The sequence below is a fragment of the Mobula birostris genome, chromosome 11 (assembly GCF_030028105.1).
Source record: "Mobula birostris isolate sMobBir1 chromosome 11, sMobBir1.hap1, whole genome shotgun sequence".
NCBI classification, from domain to species: domain Eukaryota; kingdom Metazoa; phylum Chordata; class Chondrichthyes; order Myliobatiformes; family Myliobatidae; genus Mobula; species Mobula birostris.
Genome location: NC_092380.1, coordinates 99,165,071 through 99,189,124, shown reverse-complemented (window position 1 = coordinate 99,189,124; position 24,054 = coordinate 99,165,071). Strand labels below are relative to the sequence as shown.

General features: G+C 41.3%; 1 protein-coding gene across 9 annotated transcripts in view; it reads left to right on the top strand.

Annotated features, from left to right (window-relative positions):
• The window catches only part of nav2a (neuron navigator 2a), a 523,153-nt gene that overhangs the window by 161,601 nt on the left and 337,498 nt on the right, over positions 1–24,054 (top strand). For 7 of the 9 annotated variants that reach the window (XM_072272754.1, XM_072272753.1, XM_072272752.1 and 4 more), the window contains exons 4-6: positions 9,547–9,619; positions 18,564–18,828; positions 22,980–23,048. In XM_072272754.1, coding sequence (XP_072128855.1) covers positions 9,547–9,619; positions 18,564–18,828; positions 22,980–23,048 — 407 coding nt within the window. The remainder of the gene's footprint in view (positions 1–9,546; positions 9,620–18,563; positions 18,829–22,979; positions 23,049–24,054) is intronic. The other 2 variants (XM_072272755.1, XM_072272756.1) reach the window with 1 other exon arrangement.

Genomic DNA, 24,054 nt, shown 5'->3' with positions numbered 1-24,054 from the left:
CCAGGTGAGGCAACACTTCACCTGTGAGTCGACTGGGGTGATATACTGCGTCCGGTGCTCCCGATGTGGCCTTTTATATATTGGCGAGACCCGACGCAGACTGGGAGACCGCTTTGCTGAACGTCTACGCTCTGTCTGCCAGAGAAAGCAGGATCTCCCAGTGGCCACACATTTTAATTCCACATCCCATTCCCATTCTGACATGTCTATCCACGGCCTCCTCTACTGTAAAGATGAAGCCACACTCAGGTTGGAGGAACAACACCTTATATTCCGTCTGGGTAGCCTCCAACCTGATGGCATGAACATCGACATCTCTAACTTCCGCTAGGCCCCACCTCCCCCTCGTACCCCATCTGTTACTTATTTTTATGCACACATTCTTTGTCTCACTCTCCTTTTTCTCCCTCTGTCCCTCTGGATATACCTCTTGCCCACCCTCTGGGGTCCCTCCCCCATCTTTCTTCCCGGACCTCCTCTCGTATCCCTTTTGCCTATCACCTGTCCAGCTCTTGGCTCCATTCCTCCCCCTCCTGTCTTCTCCTATCATTTTGGATCTCCCCCTCCCCCTCCAACTTTCAAATCCCTTACTCACTCTTCCTTCAGTTAGTCCTGACGAAGGGTCTCGGCGTGAAACGTCGACTGCACCTCTTCCTACAGATGCTGCTTGGCCTGCTGCGTTCACCAGCAACTTTGATGTGTGTTGCTTGAATTTCCAGCATCTGCAGTATTCCTGTTGTTTGACTATGACTATGACTAAAATGCTGGAGGAACTCAGTAGGCCAGGCAGCATCTATGGGAAAAAAGTGCAGTCGACATTTCAGGCCTACTGAGTTCCTCCAGCACTTTATGTGTGTTGCTCAGATTGCCAGCATTTGCAGAGTTTCTCTTGTTTGTGTTTTTGTTCAGGTTAGGGGAAGTGTTTTTTCACACTACAAGCAACAGTGGAAGTGCTGCAGATTTTGCTGCATTAGTAAATGTGCCTTGCAATCCATGCTAGCTCAGGCTGCATGCACTCCATGCAGTTTACTGCCTGAGTTGCAAATAGTCCTGATTACCATGCATTGGCTGTTAGACACTCAGGTGCACAGAATCAAGCCAGGATTACATCAGCTCTATGGCACTCATTGTTGCCAGGAGGCAAATGCACAAGTGGAAGGCTTAACTCCACTATTGGCATCAAGCTTGGATTTATGCTCTAGAGTCCTGATAGTTTGATAACTGCAGGTGAGTTTCTTTATTAATATATCTCCAAATGGCTATTCTTGAACTGTACTTGCATTATTTCACAGATAGAAATTTCAGCTGAATTGCATTGAATGAAAAATAGTATTTTTTTCACACTTTGTGTTCTACTGGAATAATTGTCCATTTCACGTATTGTGCAATAATTTACTGCAGCAAATGAACAGTTAATTATGTGTAAAATGTGGTGTATTGGTTCATTCTGTGTAGTCGCGTAATATAGATTGTGTCAGTTGTGCTGTGTGGATCCCTACAATGCATGTCACCAGTGCTGGAGTTGTGTGAGAGAGGGTGAAGAAGAAAATAGTATGGTTAGTGTAAAGGATGAATTAGCTTCTGTGGAATGATGGCGCGTGTTACTTTCTTTATCATTTATTCATACTTATGTAAAGAACGTCATCGAATTCATGCAGCTTTTGGTTGCTGCAAACTCTGGTAGATCTTGGACAGCATGTTTCATAGTGAATTTCCTTGAGAAGCTTACAGCATATAAAGCTAACACACCTAGCAACCACATAAAGAACTTTACAAATTTGTTTTGTTTGCTATTGTGCTCTCGTAGAGCATGTTTCATGACTCCTAAATCCATTTGAGAATGTAAGGTAATTTATATCCTATTGAGTAAAACACATGCACAAAATGCTGGAGGAAAAGAGTAAACAGTCCACGTTTCGGGCTGATACCCTTCATCAGAACCCTTTCAGGATTTTGTGTGTGTTGCTTGGATTTCCAACATCTGCAGATTTTCTCTTGTTAGTGATTGGTCTTTTATTGACTGCTTCAAATAGGTACTGCCCTCTTAGCTCAGCAAGTTCAGTAGGTTTACCTATTTACGTGAGTGTTGGCATGAAAGTGGTTGATCAAAGGACTCACTTGGGCTGGCAAAGAACCAGGTTAAATCCTCTAATTTCTTAAGTGAGCTGAATGTAACCTGGGTGGCAGTGTAAATACTGTAATTGGGTTAGGAAGAAAAGTTCAAATTTTCTGTCATAGGTGTACGTACATAAAATATAAATGCAATGAAAATTAGTTTTGCAGCAGCGACACAGTGCGATATAAACTTTTAATTACTTCATTGCAGTTTCTGTAACAGTTCTGTTTGACCAGTCAGGGTTGATGGTCCAGAGCTGAACCCCCAAACTAGGTGGACCAGTCTTAGTCTGGTCTCTACTCTTTGACCTGTTTGGTATGGGTGACCCCATTAAGAGCCTGGAAAGACGCTATCATGACCCTATCAAAGCACTGACTCTAGCCAACATAGCTCTTTGGGTCACTGAGGCACACAAGCCTCCAAACCACGACAAGGTTGTGGTCCTCTTGGAGGATGGCAAACAATTATATGTAACTTAGCTTGATAAAATAAACATAATGGAACTAGTCTTCCCCTCTGCCATCAGATTAACCCATGTACACTATTTCATTATTTCTTTTTCCTTTCTCTCTTTTTCGCTGTGTATGAAATTAATTTTATAAATTTCTTATTGTAATTTATAGATTTTTATTATAATTCATTGTAATGTACTGCTGCCACAAAACAGCTAATTTCATGATATATGCCAATGATATTAAAACTGTTTCTGATTCTGTTGGTGTCTGTTGCGGTCATCTGGTGCTACCAGTGTGGACTCCTCTATATAAATTGGGAAACTGCTTCATGGGGCATCCTCACACCGTCTATCACAAAAGGTGGGATTTCCTGGTGGCCACCTACTTCAATTCAACTTCTGTTGGTCCATGGCCTTTTCTACTGCAATAATGAGACTACTCTCTGTGGAGGAGCTACACGTCTTATTCGATATGGGAGCCTCCAACTTTGATGTATGCACATCAAAGTTCAAAGTAAATTTATTATCAGTGTGCATGTATGTCATCATATACACCCCTGAGATTCATTTTCAAGTCAATAACCATAATAGAATCAATGAAAGACAGACAACCAGTGTGTGAAAGACAACAAACTGTATAATACAAAAAGAAAAAAATGAAATAATTAATAATAAATAAGCAATAAATATTGAGAACATGACATGAAGAGTCCTTGAAAATGAGTCCATAGATTATGGGAACAGTTCAGTGATGGGGCAAGTGAAGTTGAGTAAAGTTTTCCCCTCTGGTTTAAGTAATTTCTCCCCTGTCTCCTCTCTTTTTCCATTCCCCATTATGTCTCTGCTCTTACCCCTCCCTTCTCAGCTCCCCCTCTTCCTCCTTCTGTTTTTTTTATTGGTCCACTATTCTCTCCTATCAAGATTCCTTCTTCAGCTGTTTACATTTTCCATCTATCACCTCTCAGCTTCTTACATCATTACCCTCCCCTCACCTGGCTTCACCTATCACCTTTACTCCTTCCCCTCCCCCAACCTTCTTATTCTGAATTCTTTTCTTTCCAGTCCAAGTAAAAGATTGAACATTGATTGTTTATTCATTTCCATAGATGTTACCTGATCTGCTGAGTTCCTCCAGTATTTCGTGTGTGTTGCTTTAGATTTCCAGCATCTGCAGAATCTCTTGTATTTATAATGGAGCTAGTGCAAGGTGAGGCAGGGAGAAAAGAGATATAGTCTGAGGTTGTGTTAGAGTTTTTTCCAGATTGGTTCAATAATCTGAAAGCAGTGGGGAAGAAGCTGTTGTTGAGTCTTCATGCTGATGGCAGCATTGAGAAGAGGGTATCGCCCAGATGGTTAGGATCGCTGATGATGGATGTCACCTTCCTGTGACATTGCCTCTTGTTGACCTCGATAGTGTGGAGTGCTGTCCCCGTCATTGAACTGACCAAGCCCACTACTCTCTGTAGCCTCTTGCATTTCTGTCCGTTGAAGTTTCTAAACCAGGCAGCCAGTCAAAATGGTCTCTGCTGTACATCTGTAGAAATTTATCAGTCTTTGATCACATGCCAAATCAACTTACATTTCTAAGTAAATAAAGATGCTGGCACACCTTCTTCACAATTGTATCTTTATGCTGGGTGCAGGAAGAAACAATAACCTACTTTCTTGTGATCACACTCCTGACTCCCATAATAACTCTAAAGAAAATCACTCAGCACATATCTGTGGTCTTTTGATGGCATTGTTCAATTGTGTTGCATGTCTCTAGCTCCTTCTGGGATCATGTAATTGAGTTATACAGCACAGAAACTTGTCCTTTGGCCCACTGTGTCTATATTGAAATTTAATCACAGGAAGACCTGCTGGAAGTCCAAAGCAGCACACACAAAATGCTGGAGGAACTTAGCAGGCCTGGCAGCATCTATGGAAAAGAGTTAGCAGTTGATGCTTTGGGTCAAGACTCTTCATCAGGAATGGAAAGGAAAGGGAGAAGTCAGAAATGCTGCCTGGCTATGTACCTAATATGTTTATCACTCAGTTATAATAGATCATTCTTTGAAAGGTGCAACAGTCCTTGTTTGCATAGGCCCTGTAGCATGCCATGCCATCCCGTCTCCAATGGGACACTGAGATTACGTCATTTACCCAAGCTGGGGACAATGAGTGAGGAGGGGGATAAAGTTAGTTATGACACTGTGGATTTTGTGTCTGAGGATAAAGATGAAAGCTTCACTCTTGTCAACATCTGGTCGGAGGATGTTGCAGTTCATTGAATTTTAGCAAAATTGTCAATAGCTGTCACTGCAGACTTTGCCCTTGGACATTTGAGTGAAATCTAACATCTGGCAAAGATTTTTCTTTAATCTGTAGTTGCAACTCTGGGTTGAGCATAATTTGGCTCCACATTCCATCATCTGCAGAGTCACGTGTCCCTGTTTTTGCTTTAATCTGCAAATTTCCAGCAGTTTACAATGTGTACTATAATGGAGCAATGGAAGGATGCTGAATGATAAATCTTTCAGATTTAGTCAGATGATCTCAAGGTAGGTGCCCTCAGCCAGAAATTCAAGCCTTGCATTTGCTAGAGTGTCGCAGTTTTTATAAAGGGGATCAGACAAGTGGCCCTTCATTCTGCTGTGTAACAATTGGCAACTTTTTGGCAACTGCAAACACTCAGCTGGGTGTGGAAATCCCAAAGTTGCTGCAGGGGTCCCTGTTCCTCTGGAAGGTGTGATTTTTCACAGATCTCTCCAGCATCATCTTCTGCTATCACTGATCTCGCGAGCTTCAGGTGTATAGAAGTGATAAAATAATTTGAAATGTTAGTTACATGAACTGCAAATGAGTTTTCATTGGTGTAATTATAATGATTCATAATTTCTATTTCACTATCTGTTTGTCCTTATATTTTTGTAGATTAGAATTCAAATAATAAATAAAAATAGTAATTAGAATATGGTACTGATAACGCCAAGGTTGCAGGTTCGATCCCCGTGTGGATCACTGCTTTAGGACGTCACTGTAGCATCGTGGTAAGCATGACTATTACAACACCAGCACTCTGAGTTTGATTCCTTTCAGTGTACGGAAGGGGTTTGTACATTCTTCCCATGATTACAAACAAGAGAAAATCTGCAGATGCTGGAAATCCGAGCAACATACACAAAATGCTGGAGGAACTCAGTAGGTTAGGCAGCATTTATGGAAAAGAGTACAGCTAACGTTTCAGGTTGAAACCCCTCAGCAGGGCTAGAGAAAAAAAGTTGGAGGAAAAAAGCTACTCCTCAGCTTGAAGAGCCCTCAAGGGAAGGCTCAAATTAAGGGTTTCGGCCCAAAATGTCAACTGTACTCTTTTTCCATAGAAGCTGCCAGGTCTGCTGAGTTCCTCCAGCATTCTGTGTGTGTTGCTGTCCATGATTATGTGGGTTTCTTCCAGGTCCTCTTGTTTCCTCCCACACTCCAAAGACGTACAGGTTAATTGGTCACATGGGTATAATTGGGGCATGTGGGTCTGCTAACATGCAGTATCTCTAAATAAAAAGAAGTACCCATTACATTAAATACAAATTCTAATTTTTGCTTCTTATGTTCTAATCTTATTGCAGTGCAAAATGTTAAATTTGTTAATTTAAAAACTTACTATTAACTTCTTTGTTGGCAAGAAGAACTATTTTGTGTGATTGACTTCTCAACCAGTGATGATGTCACAGCTGCTAGATGCCAATCATTCCTTTGAGTTATCACCTGAGAGGATTAGACAGGAGGAAATGGGAACTCCCCGCCACAGAGATAATGGAACCTTTCTGGGCTGCTTTGTCTGTGGTTAGCGGCAAGTGCCTTCACTTTGACACTGACCACAAAACATAGACCATGATCCAGACAAGCTTTTCAGGATTGTATGAGGGAATTCTTCATTGTGCCCTCTTGCAGTTGGTACTTTTTAAGATGTGACTCTGTCTAGTTGCATGGCAAAATATACTGTTCCTGATTGTGGGACTGTATTATATGTAAATTGGTACTGTATCGACATATATCTACCTCATAGCAGTGACAGCGCTTCCAAAGCAATTAATTGGCTTTGAAGTGTTGTGAAATATTCTGATTATGTGCAAGATGCCATCAAAGCAAGTTCTTCCTTTTAAAAATATAATGTTGCTAAGCATTAATTCTTTATGCTTTTTTAACATCACTTCCTATTTGATAAACACAAGAGATTCTGCAGATGCTGGAAATCCACAGCAATACGTAACAAACGCTGGAGGTACTCAGCAGGTCAGGCGGCATCAGTGGAGAGAAGAGTGGGCCATGGGAGAAGTGGAAGGAGGAGGGGAACCAGGGGAAGGTGATAGGCAGGAGAGGAGAAGAGAAGTAAAAGGGAAGCCAGAATGGGGAATAGAAAAAAATACACATAGTTCTGTATTATTTTTGCCTCGTCAGTCTTCTCAGCGGCAAAGTACATAATTCTTTTCAACAGCCTCACTTTTTCCTTGTGATTTTACATAGGATTAATTCTAAGAAGCCTTGTCAGGCAACAAAAAAATTTGTGGTGTGATGTGCAAGTTCATAAAATTATGATAGAGTGCAAAATATTTCCCTCTAAAGAGCAAATACTTTGTTCTTTCTGTAGATCTCTAAGTGTATCAGAGGCATTTGTCAGTCTATGATATTAAAACTGAGATAATCATGATGGTGAAACATGTACAGAATGGGCAACACATTGAAATGCATTTAACGGCAAATAATTGGGCAAATTAAAGCCTGATTCATTTCAAACATTGATTACAGAAGGCTAGCTGGTGTCAGTCCACACCCCACAGTAAATAATTCATCTACAGACATCTTCCTCTCTTCAGAACTGGAGTGGAAACAGCCATTCTTGGCCACAAGGGACTGCTGAAGAAGATCGCCCTGTTACCTGATTCGAAAGGATTTGTATTTGTAATACAGTGGGATAAAGTAGCCTGCATACTTTTACTATGTATTAGTGAACTTGTCAATCAAATTGAAATAACAACTACTTCAAGCATTCCAACCTAGAAGCTGACATTAATTATGAAACCTTGCCCTGATAGAACTCAGATGCTGCTGGTTTTGTTTTGAACATGCTGTTCAAAATTCAAAGAAAATTTATTCTCAAAGTACATTTGTTCATTTATTGCAATACGGCGCAGTATAGGCCCTTCCAGACATTCGAGCCACGCCGCCTGGTAACTCCTGATTTAACCCAAGCCTAATCACGGGACAATTTACAATGACCAATTAACCTACTAACCGGTATGTCTCTGGACTGTAGGAGGAAACGGTGCACCCAGAGAAAACCCACGCATATGATGGAGTTGATGATGTCAGAATTGAATTCTGAGAGCTGTAATTGTGTCATACTAGCCACTATGCTACAGTGATGCCTATGTATATATTACTTTTTGTATATAACCTTATAGTACCCTGAGCTTCATTTTTTGCAGGCATTCACAATAAATACAAAATACAAGGAACAGAGTAGACTCACTGAAAAACTGCACACAAGAAAGACAAACAGCCAATGTGCAAAAGACAACAAGCTGTGCACATACAAAAAGAAAAACATAATAAATATAGAAAATAAGCAATAAATATTGAGAATATGAATTGAAGAGTCCTTGGAAGTGAGTCCATAGGTATGGGATCAAAGTTGGGGCAAGTTAAGTGAGGTTGTCCCCACTGGTTCAAGAGCCTGATGGTTGAGGGGCAATGACTGTTCCTGAACCTGGTGGTGTGGGACCTGAGTCTCTCATACCTCCTTCCTGGTGGAAGAAGAGACCATGGCCTGGATGGTGTATGCTGCCTTCCTGCGACAGCACTCCTTGTAGATGTGCTGAATAGTTGGTGGGGGGGTGCTTTACATGTGGTGGACTGGGCTTTATCCAGTACTTCTTGTAGACCTTTCCATTCAAGGGTTTCCATACCAGGCCTTGATGCAACCAGTCAGTGTACTCTCCATCATCATCTTGTAGAAGATTGTCAGAAGTTTTAGATGTCATACTGACTCTTGGCAAACTTCGAAGAAAGTAGATGTATTGCCGTGCCTTCTTTGTAATGGCATTTATCTGCTGGGCCCAAGACAGATTTTCTGAATTGATCACGCCGAGGTACTTAATATTGCTGACCCTCTCCACCTCTGATACCCTGATGAAGATTGGCTCATGGACCTCTGGTTTCCTCCTCCTGTAGTCAATAATCAGCTGTTTGGTTTTGCTGCTATTGAGTGAGAGTTTGCTGTTGCAGGACCACTCAGCCCAATTTTCAGTCTCCTTTCTAATAAACAGGAAAAAAAACATGCGATGTTTCAGGCTGGGAACCTTCAACAGGACTGGAAAGGAAGGGGAAAGAAGCCAGAAGAAGAATTTGGAGGGGGGCGGGGGCAATGAGAAGATGTACAAGCTAGAAGCTAGAAATACAAACTGGAAATATTACCTTCTAACTTGTACTCCTTCCTCTCCTCTCACTTTCTTCTTCTGGCTTTTCTCCTTTCCTCTCCATCCTGATGAAGGGTCTCGGTCTGAAACATCAACTGCTTATTCCTTTCCATGGATGCTACTCGATCTACTGAGTTCCTCCAGTATTTTATAAGGTCGTATCTCCTTTTGACAAAATTAGAATTTCCTTCTGTTTGTTCATCTTCAACACTTAGTCGTATTCCTTCTGTTTTTTTTTAGCAGTGGTGACTGCAATTATACATTCTTATATTTACAAGCTAGAGTCTTTGCTAGACCTGTCGGAGAAATGACAAGAAAAGTCAGCAGTCTCCGATGATTTTTTTTTTCTCTCACCCCCATTTTTAGTTGATCAGTTGGTCACTTGAACGCAGCTGAAGAAAACTTCTGAATTGTCCTTGGAAGTTAACATCTCATTTGAAGTAGAGCGAATAACCTCTTATCTATTGCTCAGTGAAACAGAATTTAAATTACTCTTTCTCTTTGTGTCCATCTTTCTCTAGATTGAAAATATTGATGTGTGCCTGAGTTTCTTGGCTGCCAAAGGAGTGAATATACAGGGTCTTTCAGCAGAAGGTAAGAAACACAATGTGGTCTCAAGCCACATTGTGGTTGTTAAGCAGAAATGTTGTTAATTGATCTCCAGTATTGGACAACTTTATCACTTCAAATCTTTCTTTACAATTCACTTTATGGTGTGTACAGTGTAGGCAGGAGGACTATTAGTTAGTTTAGCTTTCTTCCATAACTATATTTTAAACAACACTGCAAGCTAAGTATCCAAAGTGCTAAGATACTTTTTGAAATTCGACTACATTCAAGAACATAAGAACATTTGTATAATTGTCTAAACCTCCCAAATGCCACATTATCAACGCTTGCTGGGAACAGTAAAACCAGTTGAGCCCACTGAAACCTGCATATTTCAGTGTCAGTGAGTTAGTGATGTTTGGAGCTGGTTCCTCATCTTCTCTATAGAATCATCTGGCAACAGATGGTTATTTGGAGAAGAGGAAAACTCCAAGATTGATGGTGATGAACCCCATTTTCTCTCAAGCAGAAGTCCAGTACGTTTCCCCAGCGAGAAATGAAATGTAGTTAGCTCAAACGCTTGAAGTGTCTTCTGGACATGGACTAGAAATACTTGCCTGTCTTCAGGATGTGAAAGATTCAGAATAGAAATAAGCAGCTTATGCTGTCAAATATATAAAACCACATATGTCTTCATATATGTAACCAAAAACACCGGCTCTGAGTTTTTGTGGTTAAAATACGACATATCATGCAAGTGGCCATTTGAAGTACAATAACTTGGATTTGAATCTAATCCTTCCTCAGACATATTCAGTCCCACTGCCCAAGAGTTTAGTTTAATCAATTCCTTTGTTGTAATTTTTGATAACATTGTTCTGAATATGGGAGGAGGGAACGTCGACGCTCCAACGCAGCTCCAGATCCCTAACACGGTCCTTAAGGAGCCTCATCTCAATGCACCTGGGGCAAATGTAATCCTTGGGGAGGCTGGGAGTCTCCCAGGGTCCCACCATCTTGTACTCCAAGCACAACACTAATCCTAGATTGTTGGGCACGTGGCCAAGTGGTTAAGGCGTTCGTCTAGTTATCTCAAGGTCGCTAGTTCGAGCCTCAGCTGTGACAGCGTGTTTGTGCCCTTGAGCAAGGCACTTAACTACACATTGCTCTAGTCTGTGCGAGGAGTGGCGCCCCACACAGACTTCCAATCTGCGCCTTGTAAGGCATGAAAATGCCCGACGCAGGCCTCTCATGGTCTGAGTCAACGTTCCCTGTTCTGAATATGCATCTTTTGCAGACAGTGCTGTCATGGAGTCATAGAATACTACAGCACAGAAGCAGGCTGCTCAGCCTATCTATTCCATGCTGAACTACTAATCTGCCCAGCCGCATCCTGCTCCTGGACTATAGCCCTCTATTCCCCTCCCATCATGTAGCTATCCAAATTAAATGTTGAAATTGAATCTGTATCCACCACTTCCGCTGGCAACTCGTTCCACACTCTCACCCCCTCCGAGTAAAGAAGTTCCCCCTCATGTTCCCCTTAAACATTTCACCTTTAAGCCTTAACCTATGACCTCTAATTCTTGTCTCACCCAGCCTCAGTGGAAAAAGCTTGCTTGCATTCAGGCTATCTATACCCCTCATAATTTTGTATACCTTTGTCAAATCTCCTCTCATTTTTCTATGCTCTAGAGAATAAAGTCATAACCTATTCAACCTGTCCTTGTAACTCAGGTCCTCAAGTCCCCGCAACACCCTTGTAAATTTTCTCTGCACTCTTTCAATATTAATTGATACCTCTCTTGTTGGTAGGAGACCAGAACTGCACAGAATACTCCAAATTAGGCCTCGACAATGTCTTGTACAACTTCAACATAGCATCGCAATTCTTGTACTCCGTACCTTCAAAGGGAAGTTTAAAGAAATATGCTTTCAAATATATCCAGTATATCTATTCCAGATATAAACAATAATGTACCTCGAATAGATTCATTCCAGATTGTATACAATTATTATTGCCATAACTTCTGCAAAATGTTGTATGTGGCAGAAAATTAGTTAACAGATTAAAGGTGCTGAATTAGCTTTCTGTGGAAGGTATGGCATGTTTTGTTTCAGGGTTTAATGTTCCAGTATCTGGGCATTACTGGCAAGTCCCGTGTTGGCTGTCTGAGAAAATTTAAACCATGTGAATATGAATTTGTTTTTTCTTCAAGTCATCTTGAATTGGTACAGTGGGGTTTGGAAAGCAGTACAACAGCATGCTTTCATCAAAAATATTAAATCCATCGTCAAATTAAGTGACACAAACTAACATTGTTGGAGCATCTAAACTCTGGAGGCATGTGGAGGTTACTGAAAAAAACACAGTGCTCATTTAAGTGTCATAATGCATGATATACACTCAATGGCCACTTTGTCAAAGGCCCTCCATTAGTTGGGGTCAGCCATGGATGTTACGTCTCAGCTGTCTGTGTTATACACAGGGCAGTACGATATGGAGAGCAAGCTGTTGCCCATGTAGCAGGCTCCCCCTCCACAAGCAGCTGATGAATCCAAAGGAATGGCAGAGACCGATTCAGTTTGGCACCAGCGGCATTACAGGAAATGCCAGTCAGCGTTGGACTCCACGTAGAACTGTCTGAGGGACCCCAGCTCTGAACTTTTCCTCAGGGTTTACTGCCCAAAGCATTCCCCGTGAAAGGGTATAGCCACAAGGCAGCAGAGGTTTGAGATCAGGGTTTTCGTCGTCTGAGATGACCCGCCAACTATGGTTAATAAACCTATCTACCTGAAGCAACTGGTTTTAAGGCTTCAGTAACTTACCTTTGCCCCTTCTTTTGTCAGAAGAAATGGTTCCACTGAGCTTAGTAGCTAAGCCACACATGAAGAGATTTGGTATGTTAACAGAAATACTCAAAAACTTCTATAGATACATGATGGAGAGCATTCTGACAGGCTGCATCACTGTCCTACTGCACAGGACTGAAAGAAGCTACAGAGGGTTGTAAATTTAGTCTGCTCCATCTTTGGTACTAGCCTACAAATTACCCAGGACATCTTCAAGAAGCAGTGTCTCAGAAAGGCAGTGTCTATTACTAAGGCGCCCCAGCACCCAGGGTGTGCCCTTTACTCACTGTTACCATCAGGTAGGAGGTACAGAAGCTTGAAAGCACACACTCAGTGATTCAGGAACAGCTTCTTCCCCTTTGCCATTTGATCCTTAAATGGACATTAAACCCGTGGACGCTACCTCACTTTTTTAATATATATTATTTCTGGTTTTGTACAATTTTTAATCTATTCAATATATGTATACTGCAATTGATTTTTTCATTATCTTTTTTCTTCTTCTCTATATGATGTATTGCATTGAACTGCTGCTGCTAAGTTACAAAATTTCACAACACATGCCGGTGATAATAAACCTGATTCTGATTCTGAAGGGCAGGAGCTGGACTTAGTTTTCAGAGGCTGTTTGAGATGTATGCCGTTGAGAGAACTTAGTAGGTAGTGGGAGCTGATAGTCGCTACCACCCTCACCGGTGACAACCTTAAGGAACCACTTTATTAGGTACACCTGTATACCTGCTTCATAATGCACCTGATCAGCCAATCAGGTGACAGCAACTCAATGCATAAAAGCATGCAGACATTGTCAAGAGGTTCAGTTGTTGTTCAGACTAAACATCAAAATGGGAAGAAATGTGATCTAAGTGACTTTGACCATGGAATAACTGTTGGTGTCAGACGGAGTGGTTTGAGGATCTCAGAAAATGCTGATCTCCTGGGGTTTTAGACCATAAGACATTGGCGCAGACTTAGTTTATTTAGCCCATCGAGCCTGCTCTGCCATTACATCGTGGCTGATCCACTTTTCCTCTCAGCCCCAATCTCCTGCCCTCTCCCCATATTCCTTCATGCCCTGACCAATCAAGAATCTATCAACCTCTGCCTTAAATATACATACAGACTTGGCTTCCACAGCTCCCTGTGGCAAAGAATTCCATAGATTCACCACTTTCTGGCTAAAAAAATTGCTCCTCATCTCTGTTGTAAAATGACACCCCTCTATTCGGAGGCTGTGTCCTCTGCTCTTAGACTCTCCCACCGTAGGAAACATCCTCTCCACATCCACTCTATCAAGGCCTTTCAGTATTCGATGGGTTTCAATGAGGTCAGCCTTCATTCTTCTGAATTCTAGTGAATACAGTCCCAGAGCCACCAAACACTCTTTATATGACAAGCCACTCTAACCTGGAATCATTTTCGTGAGCCTCCTTTGAACCCTCTCCAGTTTCAGCGCACCTTTTCTAAGATAAGGAGCCCGAACCTGCTCACAGTACTCCAATCAAGGCCTTACCAGTGTTAGTCTTCTTGAAATGAATGCTAACATTGCATTTGTCTTCCTCACCACGGAACCAACCTGCAAATTAACCTTGTGGGAATCCTGCACAAGCTCTCCAAAGTCCCTTTGCACCTCAGTTTTTTTGTATTTTTTTCTCCATTTAGAAAATAATCCACCCTTTCATTTCTGCTCCCAGAGTACATGACCATACACTTCCCAATGCGGTATTTCATCTGCCAATTTTTTGCCCATTCTCCTAATCTGTCAAAGTCCTTCTGTATCCTCTCTGCTTCCTCAAAACTATTTTTCCCTCCACCTACCTTCATATCGTCTGCAAACTTTGCAACAAAGCCATCAATTCCTTCATCCAAATCATTAACATGTAATGTAAAAAGAATTGGTCCCAACACACACCCCTGTGGAACGCTACTAATCACTGGCAGCCAACCAGCAAAGACTCCCTTTGTTCCCACTCTTTGTCTCCTGCCAATCAGCCACTGCTTTATCCATGCAAGAGTCTTCTCTGTGTTACCATGGGCTCATGGCTTGTTAAGCAGCCTCATGTGTGGCACCTTGTTAAAGGCCTTCTGAGAATCCATGTACACAACATCAACTGATTCTCCTTTGTCTAACAACAGGAATTCTGCAGATGCTGGAAATTCAAGCAACACACATCAAAGTTGCTGGTGAACGCAGCAGGCCAAGCAGCATCTGTAGGAAGAGGTGCAGTCGACGTTTCAGGCCGAGACCCTTCGTCAAGACAAAGTCCTGATGAAGGGTTTCGGCCTGAAACGTCGACTGCACCTCTTCCTACAGATGCTGCTTGCCCTCTCCTTTGTCTATCCTGCTTGTTATTTCTTCAAAGAATTCCAACAGATTTGTCAGGCAAGATTTTCCCTTGAGGAAACCATGCTGACTATAGCTTATTTTATCATGTAACCTGAAACCACATCTTTGACAATCGACTCCAACGTCTTCACAGCTGCTGAAGTCAGACTGACTGGTCTATTATTTCCTTTTTTCTGCCTCCCTCATTCTGTGAAGAGTTGAGTGGTATTTCCAACTTTCCAGTCTCCCAAAACCATTCCAGAATCTAGTCCACCATTACTACTTCTTCAGCATTGTTTTCCAGTGGTCCAATATCCACTCTCGCCTCTTTTTTACACTTTATGTATCTGAAGGAACTTTTGGTATCCTCTGTAATATTATTGGCTAGTTTACTTTTCGATTCCATCTTTACATTATTAATGACTTTTTTAGTTGCCTTCTGTTGGCATTTGAAAGCTTCTCAATCCTCTAATTTTTGCTCTACTATATACACTCTCTTTGGCTTTTATGTTGGCTTTGACTTGTCAGCCACAGTTGTGTCATCTGGCCTTCAGAATACTTCTTCTTTGGGTTGTATATATCCTGTGCCTTCTGAATTGCTTCCAGAAATTCAAGCCATTGCTGTTCTGCCATCATCCTTGCCAGTGTTCTTTTCTAGTTAATTCTGACTACTCCTCTCTTATGCCCCTGTAATTCCCTTTACTCCACTGTAATTCTGATACATCCGACTTTAGCTTCTCCTTCTCAAATTTCAGGGTGAATTCGATCATATTATGATCACTTGTCCCTAAGGGTTCTTTTACCTTCAGCTCTCTCAACCCATCCACAATAGCTGATCCTCTAGTGGGCTCATCCGCATGCTGCTCTAAAAAGCCATCTCATAGGCATCCTATAAATTTCCCATCTTGTAATCCAGCACCAGCCTGATTTTTCCCAATCTAACTGCGTATTGAAATCCCACATGACTATTGTAACATTGCCCTTTTGGCATGCATTTGCTATTTCCTATTGTAATTTGTAGACCACATCCTAACTACTGTTTGGGAGTCTGTATGTAACTCCCATCAGGGTATCTTTACCCTTGCAGTTCTTAGCTCTATCCACAATAATTCATCACTGTCCAACGCTATGTCACCTCTTTCTAATGATTTGATTTCATTTTTTACCAACACAGCAATGCCACCTCCTCTGTCTTCCTGCCTATCCTTTCAATACAATGTGTATTTTTGGACCTAGGTATAATCTTCTTTCAACCATGATTCAGTGGTACCTGCAGCATCATGCATGCCAACCTGTAACTGTGCTACCAGTTTATTTACCTTATTCCGTATGCTGTGTGCATTCAAATATAAGACCTTCAGTCCTGTATTCACCCTTTTTAATTTTGTCTACCTTTTACGTTGCAACACAACCTGTTGACTGCAATTTTGCTCTACCACCAGTCTCTCTTTGCTAGGAGTTTCACTATACATTGCGTCTGTTTGTAAACCAACTACCTGTGCTTCAGCAGTATCACTCTGGTTCCCACCCCACTGCCTAAGTAGTGTAAACTCACCCAAACAACTGTAGCTAACCTGTCAGCAAGGATATTGGATCCTCTCGGGTTCAGGTGTAACCCGTCCCTTTTGTACAGGTCATATCTTTCCCAGAAGAGATCCCAATGATCTATAAGTCTGAACACCTGCGCCCTGTAGCAGTTCCTCAGTCGCGCATTCACCTGGCAAATCATTCTATTCTTGCCCTCACTGGCACGTGGCACAGGCAGCAGTCCAGAGATAACAACCCTGGAGGTCCTGTTTCTCAGCTTTCTACCTAGCTCCATAAAATCTCTCTTCAGGACCTCCTCACCTTGTCTACCTATGTCATTTGTGCCAATATGCACCAAGATTTCTGGCTGTTCACCGTCGCCCTTGAGAATGCCATGCAAACCGATCTGAGACCCGTGATCCTGGCACCAGGGAGGCAACATAGCATCCAGGCGTTATTTTCATACAGAACAGTGAATGGTAGTTCTGTGCCAGAAATAACTTGTTAATGACAAAGGTCAGCGGAGAGTAGGTACTACCATTCAGTAGGTACTACCACAGCGGAGAGTAGGTACTACCATTCAGTAGGTACTACCACACAGGGTTCCTCTCCTGTACCTACTAAAAAAGACCACTGATTGCATTGACTGCTTACACAAAATTATGCAAAAATTAGTATATGGTTTTCCAATGTCTTTTGGATGGAAAATCCAATGCAGAGTATGGTTTAAAAAAACTGTAACCAAAATTATTTACAGATTGAAAGATTGGCTGGCATGGTAGTGTAGCAGTTAGTATATCACTGTTTCTGCACCAGTTCAATTCCCGCCGTTGTCTGTAAGGAATTTGTACATTCTCCCTCTGACTGCATGGGTTTCTTCTGGGTGCTGCAGTTTCCTCCCACAGTCCAAAGACACGTGGGTTAGCAGGCTAATTAGTCCCATTGCTGTAATTGGGCAATGTGGGCTCATTGGGCCGGAAGGGCCTGTTACCTTGCTGTATCTCAAAATAAAATCAAAATAAATAAAATGGAGAAATAAAAGAGAGAGCCTTGGAGGGTAGAGATGGGGAGACATTATATAAAAATGTCAAAATTATAATCTTACTTCTATAATGATAGCTAAAACGGACGACACAATGAACGTTGGACATTTGATCCAGCAAGTGGATCAGTGGCTTACTCACTTACAGACCCCACTCTGTTTGGAGTGGCAACAGTATCTCCCCCACAACCTCTATCAGCACTGCATCACAACGCTGAGTGCTTAGCTCCCTGCTCTACTGGCTAAGCACAGCTCCAATGCCAGTGTCCTCTGATGACACCACTGCTGTAGGCTGAATGAAAGATGGCGATGAATCAGCATACAGGAGAGAGATTGAGAATCTAGCTGAGTGGTGTCACAACGACAACCTCTTACTTAACGTCGCAAAACCAAGGAGCTGATTATTGACTTCAGGAGGGGGAAGCCAGAGTCCTCATCAGAGCATCAGCAACTTTAAGTTCCTCAGAATTATTATTTTGGAGGACCTGTTCTTGGCCCAGCAGTTAAGTGCAATTATGAAGAAAGAACGGTGACACATCTGTTTAGAAGTTTGTGAAGATTCGGCATGACATCTAAAACTTTGACAAACTTATAAATTTCTAGTGGAGAGTATATCACAGCCTGGTGCAAAAACACTAATGCTGTTGAACAGAAAATCCTACAAAAAGTAGTGGATACATCTCAGTGCATCATGATTAAAGCCATCTCCACCATTGAGCACATCTACACAACACACTGTTGCAGGAAAGCAGCATCCATCATCAGGGATCCCCATCATCCTGGAATGCTGTCTCTCGCTGCTGCCATCAGAAAGAAGGTACAGGAGTTTCAGAACTCACACCACCAGGTTCAGGAACAGTTATCCCCTTCAACCATCAGACTCTTGAACCAAAGGGGATAACTTCACTTGCCCCATCTTTGAATTGTTCCCACAACTTAAGGACTCACTTTCAAGGACTCTTCACCTCATGTTCTTGATATTTATTGCTTATTTATTTATTATTGTTATTTATTTCTTTTTGTATTTGTGGCTTGTTGTCTTTTACACACTGGTTGAACTCCCAAGTTGGTGTGTTTCATTGACTTTATTATGGTTATTATTCAATTATGGATTTATTGAGTATACCCACAAGAAAATAGATCCAAGGATTCCGTATGGGAAGTAATTGTACTTTGGCAGTAAGTTTACTTTGAACTTTGAACATTTTGTGAATAACATATTAACGCTTTATCTGTTTCAGAAATCCGGAATGGAAATCTGAAGGCCATCCTGGGTCTCTTCTTCAGTCTTTCCCGATATAAGCAGCAGCAACAGCAGACACAGAAGCAGCAGCAGCATCAGCCCTCAGTTGTCTGCCAGCAGCAGGTGCCTCAGCATCTTCCTCCTCAGCATTCCCAGTGCCAGCTTGGCCTTCAGCAGCAGGCACAGGGCACACCTTACACCCAACCTCACCACCAAGTGCAACCACAGTGCCAACAGAAAGCACAGTTGGAAATGCAGTCAAGGTTTGCTTTGACTTTTACATTGATAAATGAAATGCTTTTCAATGTGAAATACTGATGTTACTATTAAAATAAAGACTCATGGGGAAAATCCAAAGTGTGATCTTGGTAGATGGGTTCATTCCAGTGTTTTGGAAAATGAACTTAAATTTTTTATATAATTTTTCAATATAGTGGACTGGAGTGGGTGAATGATCTACTTCTCAGAAACATAGAACAGTACAGGCCCATTGGCCCATGATGTTGTGTCACTTTTTCACTTGCTCTCAGATTAATCTAACCCTTTCCTTCCTTCCTTAATTTTTCTTTCAACCATGAGTCTATCTAAGTGTTTCCTAAATGTCTCCAATGTATCTGCCTTTATAACCACCCAGGCAGTGCGTTCCTTGCACCTACCACTCTCTATGTTTAAAAAAAATTTGGCTGTAACATTACTCCCTATACTTTCCTCCATTCATATTAACATAATGAACCCCTCGTATTAGCCATTTCCTCCCAAGGAAAAAGTCTGGCTGTCCACTCGATCTGTGACTCGTATCATCTTGTAAATCTCTATCAAGTCACCTCTCTGCTGTAGAATTCCATAGTCTGCCTTCTAACTCATTAGTTCATATGAAGCATCGGAAATCAAATAATTGCTTGTAACCATATCTTATAAAGATTGTTTTTGGTAATAATTCGAAAGATCCAAATAGCAAGGAATTGTCTTTGTCCTAATTTGTAGTGGGTGTACTGATCTCATCCACCACAAGTTGTGAATTGCAATTCAACAAAAAATAATTGATTAAATCATGTCAAGGGCACATAGAAAAGGGACTGCCACCCCTCCCTGGTCTAGCTTCACAGTATGTAGTTGATTCTAACACCCTCAACCAAGAGCGGGTAGCAAAAGCTGCTTTGCAAACATGATTCACAAAGATAAATGAATGATATTTGAAGATGTTGGATAGAAATGGGTACTATTACAATGCATCCAAAAATGCCTGGACTGTGTGCATTTTAGACAAAATATTGTACTTAAATGTAATGTAGTAATTCATCTTGTGGTATCTAAATCCAGGAAAACTATATCCAATTGCACTGTGGAAGTCCTACCCAACATGGACTGCAGCAGTTCAAGAAAGTGGCTCACCATCTGATGGCTGGTTTGGAATAGGCAATAACTAATGGCCTTGGCATTTTTCAAAGTACATTTATTACCAAAGTATGTATACATTATACATACTTTATTGAGATTCATCTCCTAATAGGCAGCCATAAAACAAAAAAACCCAAAAGAACCCATATTAAAAAAAGAAACTGTCAAACACCCAATGTATGTAGAGAAAAAAAACACATCATGCAAGCAGATGGCATTCTGAATTGAAGTCCGCAAAGAGTGTTCCATAGTTCAACTTAGTTCAGCGTAGAGCCAAGTCGTGCAACTGTCCTGTCCCTCACCTCGGGCCCCGTCACCCTGATCTTTTCAATCTGGACCGGTGTCTAAATTGATGTGTACCTGATGTGAAATGCATCATTTCGAGCATTTCACATCTCCTTGAAATGCTCTGGGGCCAGAACCCCACCACCTCGATTTAGACTGTACCCGACCTTTCTTATTTGGCCCTGTGCTTAAGTCTCCGTCCAAACATCGGGTTTAGTCGCCCCCGACCTGCTCGGTTGCCTGGACCCTGCCGCCTTGATTCAGCCTGTAACCAACCTTTCCAATTCAGCAAACATCAAGTTCAGCCACTTCAGTATGCTCTGGTACCCAGACCTCACCACCTCAATTTGGCCTTCGGCGCACAGCGCTTAAAACGATCAAACCTTCCTTGCTCTCGGTGATAGGCCCACCGCCTTGCCTCTGTTCTGCTGCTTCGAATTGCCTCCAAGTCTACAGGGAAGATACAGACTATAACTTGCGATGATCATTTGCCAGAAAAAGTGAGATTAACAAAGCAGATAGTTGTTTTCTTTGTTTCATTAGCCACCAGTTGAAAGTTCACCAACACCATCTTAAACTGGAGTGAATCCACATCTTGTAAATACACAAAGAAAATCTGACTTTAAACTCATGCATTTTTATTTGGAGTACCCATTTCTCATTCAATAATTGAATGATACTCAATTGTAACAGTTCAAGTATAACAATTTTTGAAGCTGCCAGATAAAAGTAGTACTAGGGCAGAGGCAAGCTATTGACTTACAATTGTGTTGTCTTCATGGTTTAGTTTTTGTAAACGAATTATGTTTTAACCTGATATTACTTTGTGAATTTAATTCACTGCCTGGGTTTTGTTTCACCTTGCAAGCAGCAATTTGGAACTCAGGGAAGGAAAAAAGAGTTAATGTTGGATCTGAGTATCATTTCAGGCGATGAAAATTTGGATCTCTGTCAGTTCTCTTAGTCACAGTTGACAAACAACATCTGTGCTGTATTATCCCCGTGGAAGCCTTTGGAAATGCATCGCATGTAGTACTGCACAAGAGAGAAGACGATATTTATTATTGATGTGGGTGCTGAAGGCGAAACTTGGCATCTGAGTAGGATCTTGCTAGTCTGTATGGATCAGCAATGCGTCATGTGGTTCATTTCCACAAGAAGTCATTGGGGAGGGCATTAAGTTAAAATTATTCTCGTTCTGTCCTTGTTGCATTCCAACTTGATGTGTGCAATAGCTAGTGCTTAGTGGGAAACTGAAGATCTGTTGCAGTACTGTCCCTCTGGCCATTTGCTAGGGGATACATGAGAGATTTACAAAAAATTACAGTTGTGGGTTGGCACCTACTTGTTCAGCCACACTGTCCCAAATCTGTAAATCTTTGGGCCAAGCAGGGCACCCAAGGATCAAGCATTTCTCAATTTGATAGTAAAGAAAATGGATATAATTTCTCTGACCTTTGGAAGAATCTGACAGTTTTGCTGTACACCATTTCTGGATTTGCATCAGAATTCAACTAATTACCTCCAGTATTATCTATTTCATTCATTTGAGACGCTTTGTACATGTGTAAGAACCCAGAACGTTATTGTAAATTACTGATTGCTAGTATAATCTGTTGCTGATGAAGGAAGGTAGCTTGTTTTGGCATTGATTTCCCTTCCCAGTGGAGTGATGTACCTCAGTGAAGTGATTCTTTGATTATCAGTGATGCAAAGTTAAATAGGGTACCTAATCCAGTTGATTATGTGGCCTAATGCAAAAACTGACCATGACTGTTGCTAGAGATTGCAATTAAGAAATAGTGCAAGTTCACAACAAACTTTGGGAAACACTTCCCAATTTTCAACAATTTTCAGGCAAGTTCCAGGATATCAGAAAAACTCATGATAAAACTCTCCTGAAGTCTTCAGGAACACAGAACCATAAAGAATATACATCACCTGTAGGTAACTTGACAGCATCTAATCTATTCATCTTCCAAAATAATTATCCATCATCTTGTGTGAATTTCTAGCATTCTCTCCTTCCACTGGTTTTATGTGTAAACTATTCCACATATTTACAATCTTTTACCTAAGAAAGTTTTATCTTCAAACACAAGGAAATCTACAGATGTCGGAAATCCAAGGCAACACACGCAAAATGCTGGAGGAGCTCACTAGGTCAGGTAGCAACTATTGGAAAGGAATAAACAGTCGACGTTTTGGGTTGAGAACCTTCATCAGGACTGACGAAGAGTCTGAGCCTGAAACGTCCACTGTTTATTCCTTTCCATAGATGATGTCTGACTTGCTGAGTTCCTCCAGTGCTTTGTTTGTGTTGCCAAGGTTTTTATCTTAGCCGCTTTCCACTTCTAAACCTGTATTTCTTAAGCCTTATTTCAGAAACGGTGTTAACATAAATATTCATTTAGTGTTTCAGTTAGTATTAAGCATAATGATATAAATATTCCTACATCACTCTTTCATCCTGGTCCAGTTATTAACTTCGAGTCTAGAAAGGTTACTTTGTCAAACAGTGTTGAGAATTGTACTTAAAATTCTCTAAGTATTTGGATCTAGGTTAAAATTTGCTTTGTAGCTTCTGAGGTCTTTGGAAGTGGAGAGTGGAACTTTGGAGCCGAGGAGTTCTATAAAGGCTCATGTTGCATGTTCTCTGCTGTTGCTATGCTATCATGCTCTCTCTTTTATTCATGATCATATTTTTCCTTTCTTCTTCTCTGTCATACAGTGTGTCATCCAGGTTACCATCACAAAGCAAAAGCACAAGAATTGCGCCCACTCAGAGAAAGACCTCTAGGTCAGCTGGTCTTGCTTGTTTTTAGCCCACTGATCGCTTTTAACATCTGAGGCATCTTATGTGACTGTAACTGCATGGCCAGCCATTTTGCGAGCTTGCTAAGTAGCAAGGGTACCCTAACCGCAGTGCTTGCCGAAGTAGAAACAGAAGTTCTGCAACCACTCAGCAAGTTGGGCAGCAGCATTTGGGGATGGAGAAACGGAATTAACATTTGGGATGCAAGATCATTGGCCTGAAATGTTAACCCTGTTTCTCTCTCCACAGATGCCGTCTGGCTTGCAAACTGTTTCCTGCATTCCTTATTTTCCCTTCAGATTTGCAAACTCTGGAGTATTTTGCTTTTGTCGCAATGCTTATTGAGCTCAGCAATGAACAGCTTTGTTTTTTTCTGTTATTTAAGAGTGCAGTCCTCTTTTTTTTGATGTGCGTGAGATATGTGTATCACCTCTGTTGGTAATCTTCCCCGGCTCTCTTGAAACAATTGATTCCTTGCTGGAGACCCTTCAGTACTTTACACTCTTGACTAATTAACTCCCAGTGGTACATTTCAGCCAGTCCTTAGCTGAAGTTGAAATGTTCAGCTGTGCAATTAGTTAATTTGCTAATGGACTCCAAAACTGGTAAGTTTATAGAGATCTGAAAATGTTTCACAATGAGGAATAGATCAGTACTTGTATTTGTGCCTTGGCTTGGTAGAGTGTGCTGATTGCTCTGTACAAAGCTTTTGTTTAAAGCTGTGGATAGCAGTAAAACACTGTTCCAAAATATTCTCCTAACTCTTGATAGAGTAATATTTAAAAAATAATTTAATCTCTTAATCTGTGTTTGTTGAAAATTGAATTTGGAGATATATGAATGTTAAAAGAGTAGAAAAATTTTACAATATTGCATCTCAGTCATCATTCACAGTTTTGTAAACAGAACTCAGAGCTAAAATGATTTGCCCAAAATTGGAAATCTTTACTTTTGTGTGTCCAGTTACACCTACTTTTCAATTTTGTAAATG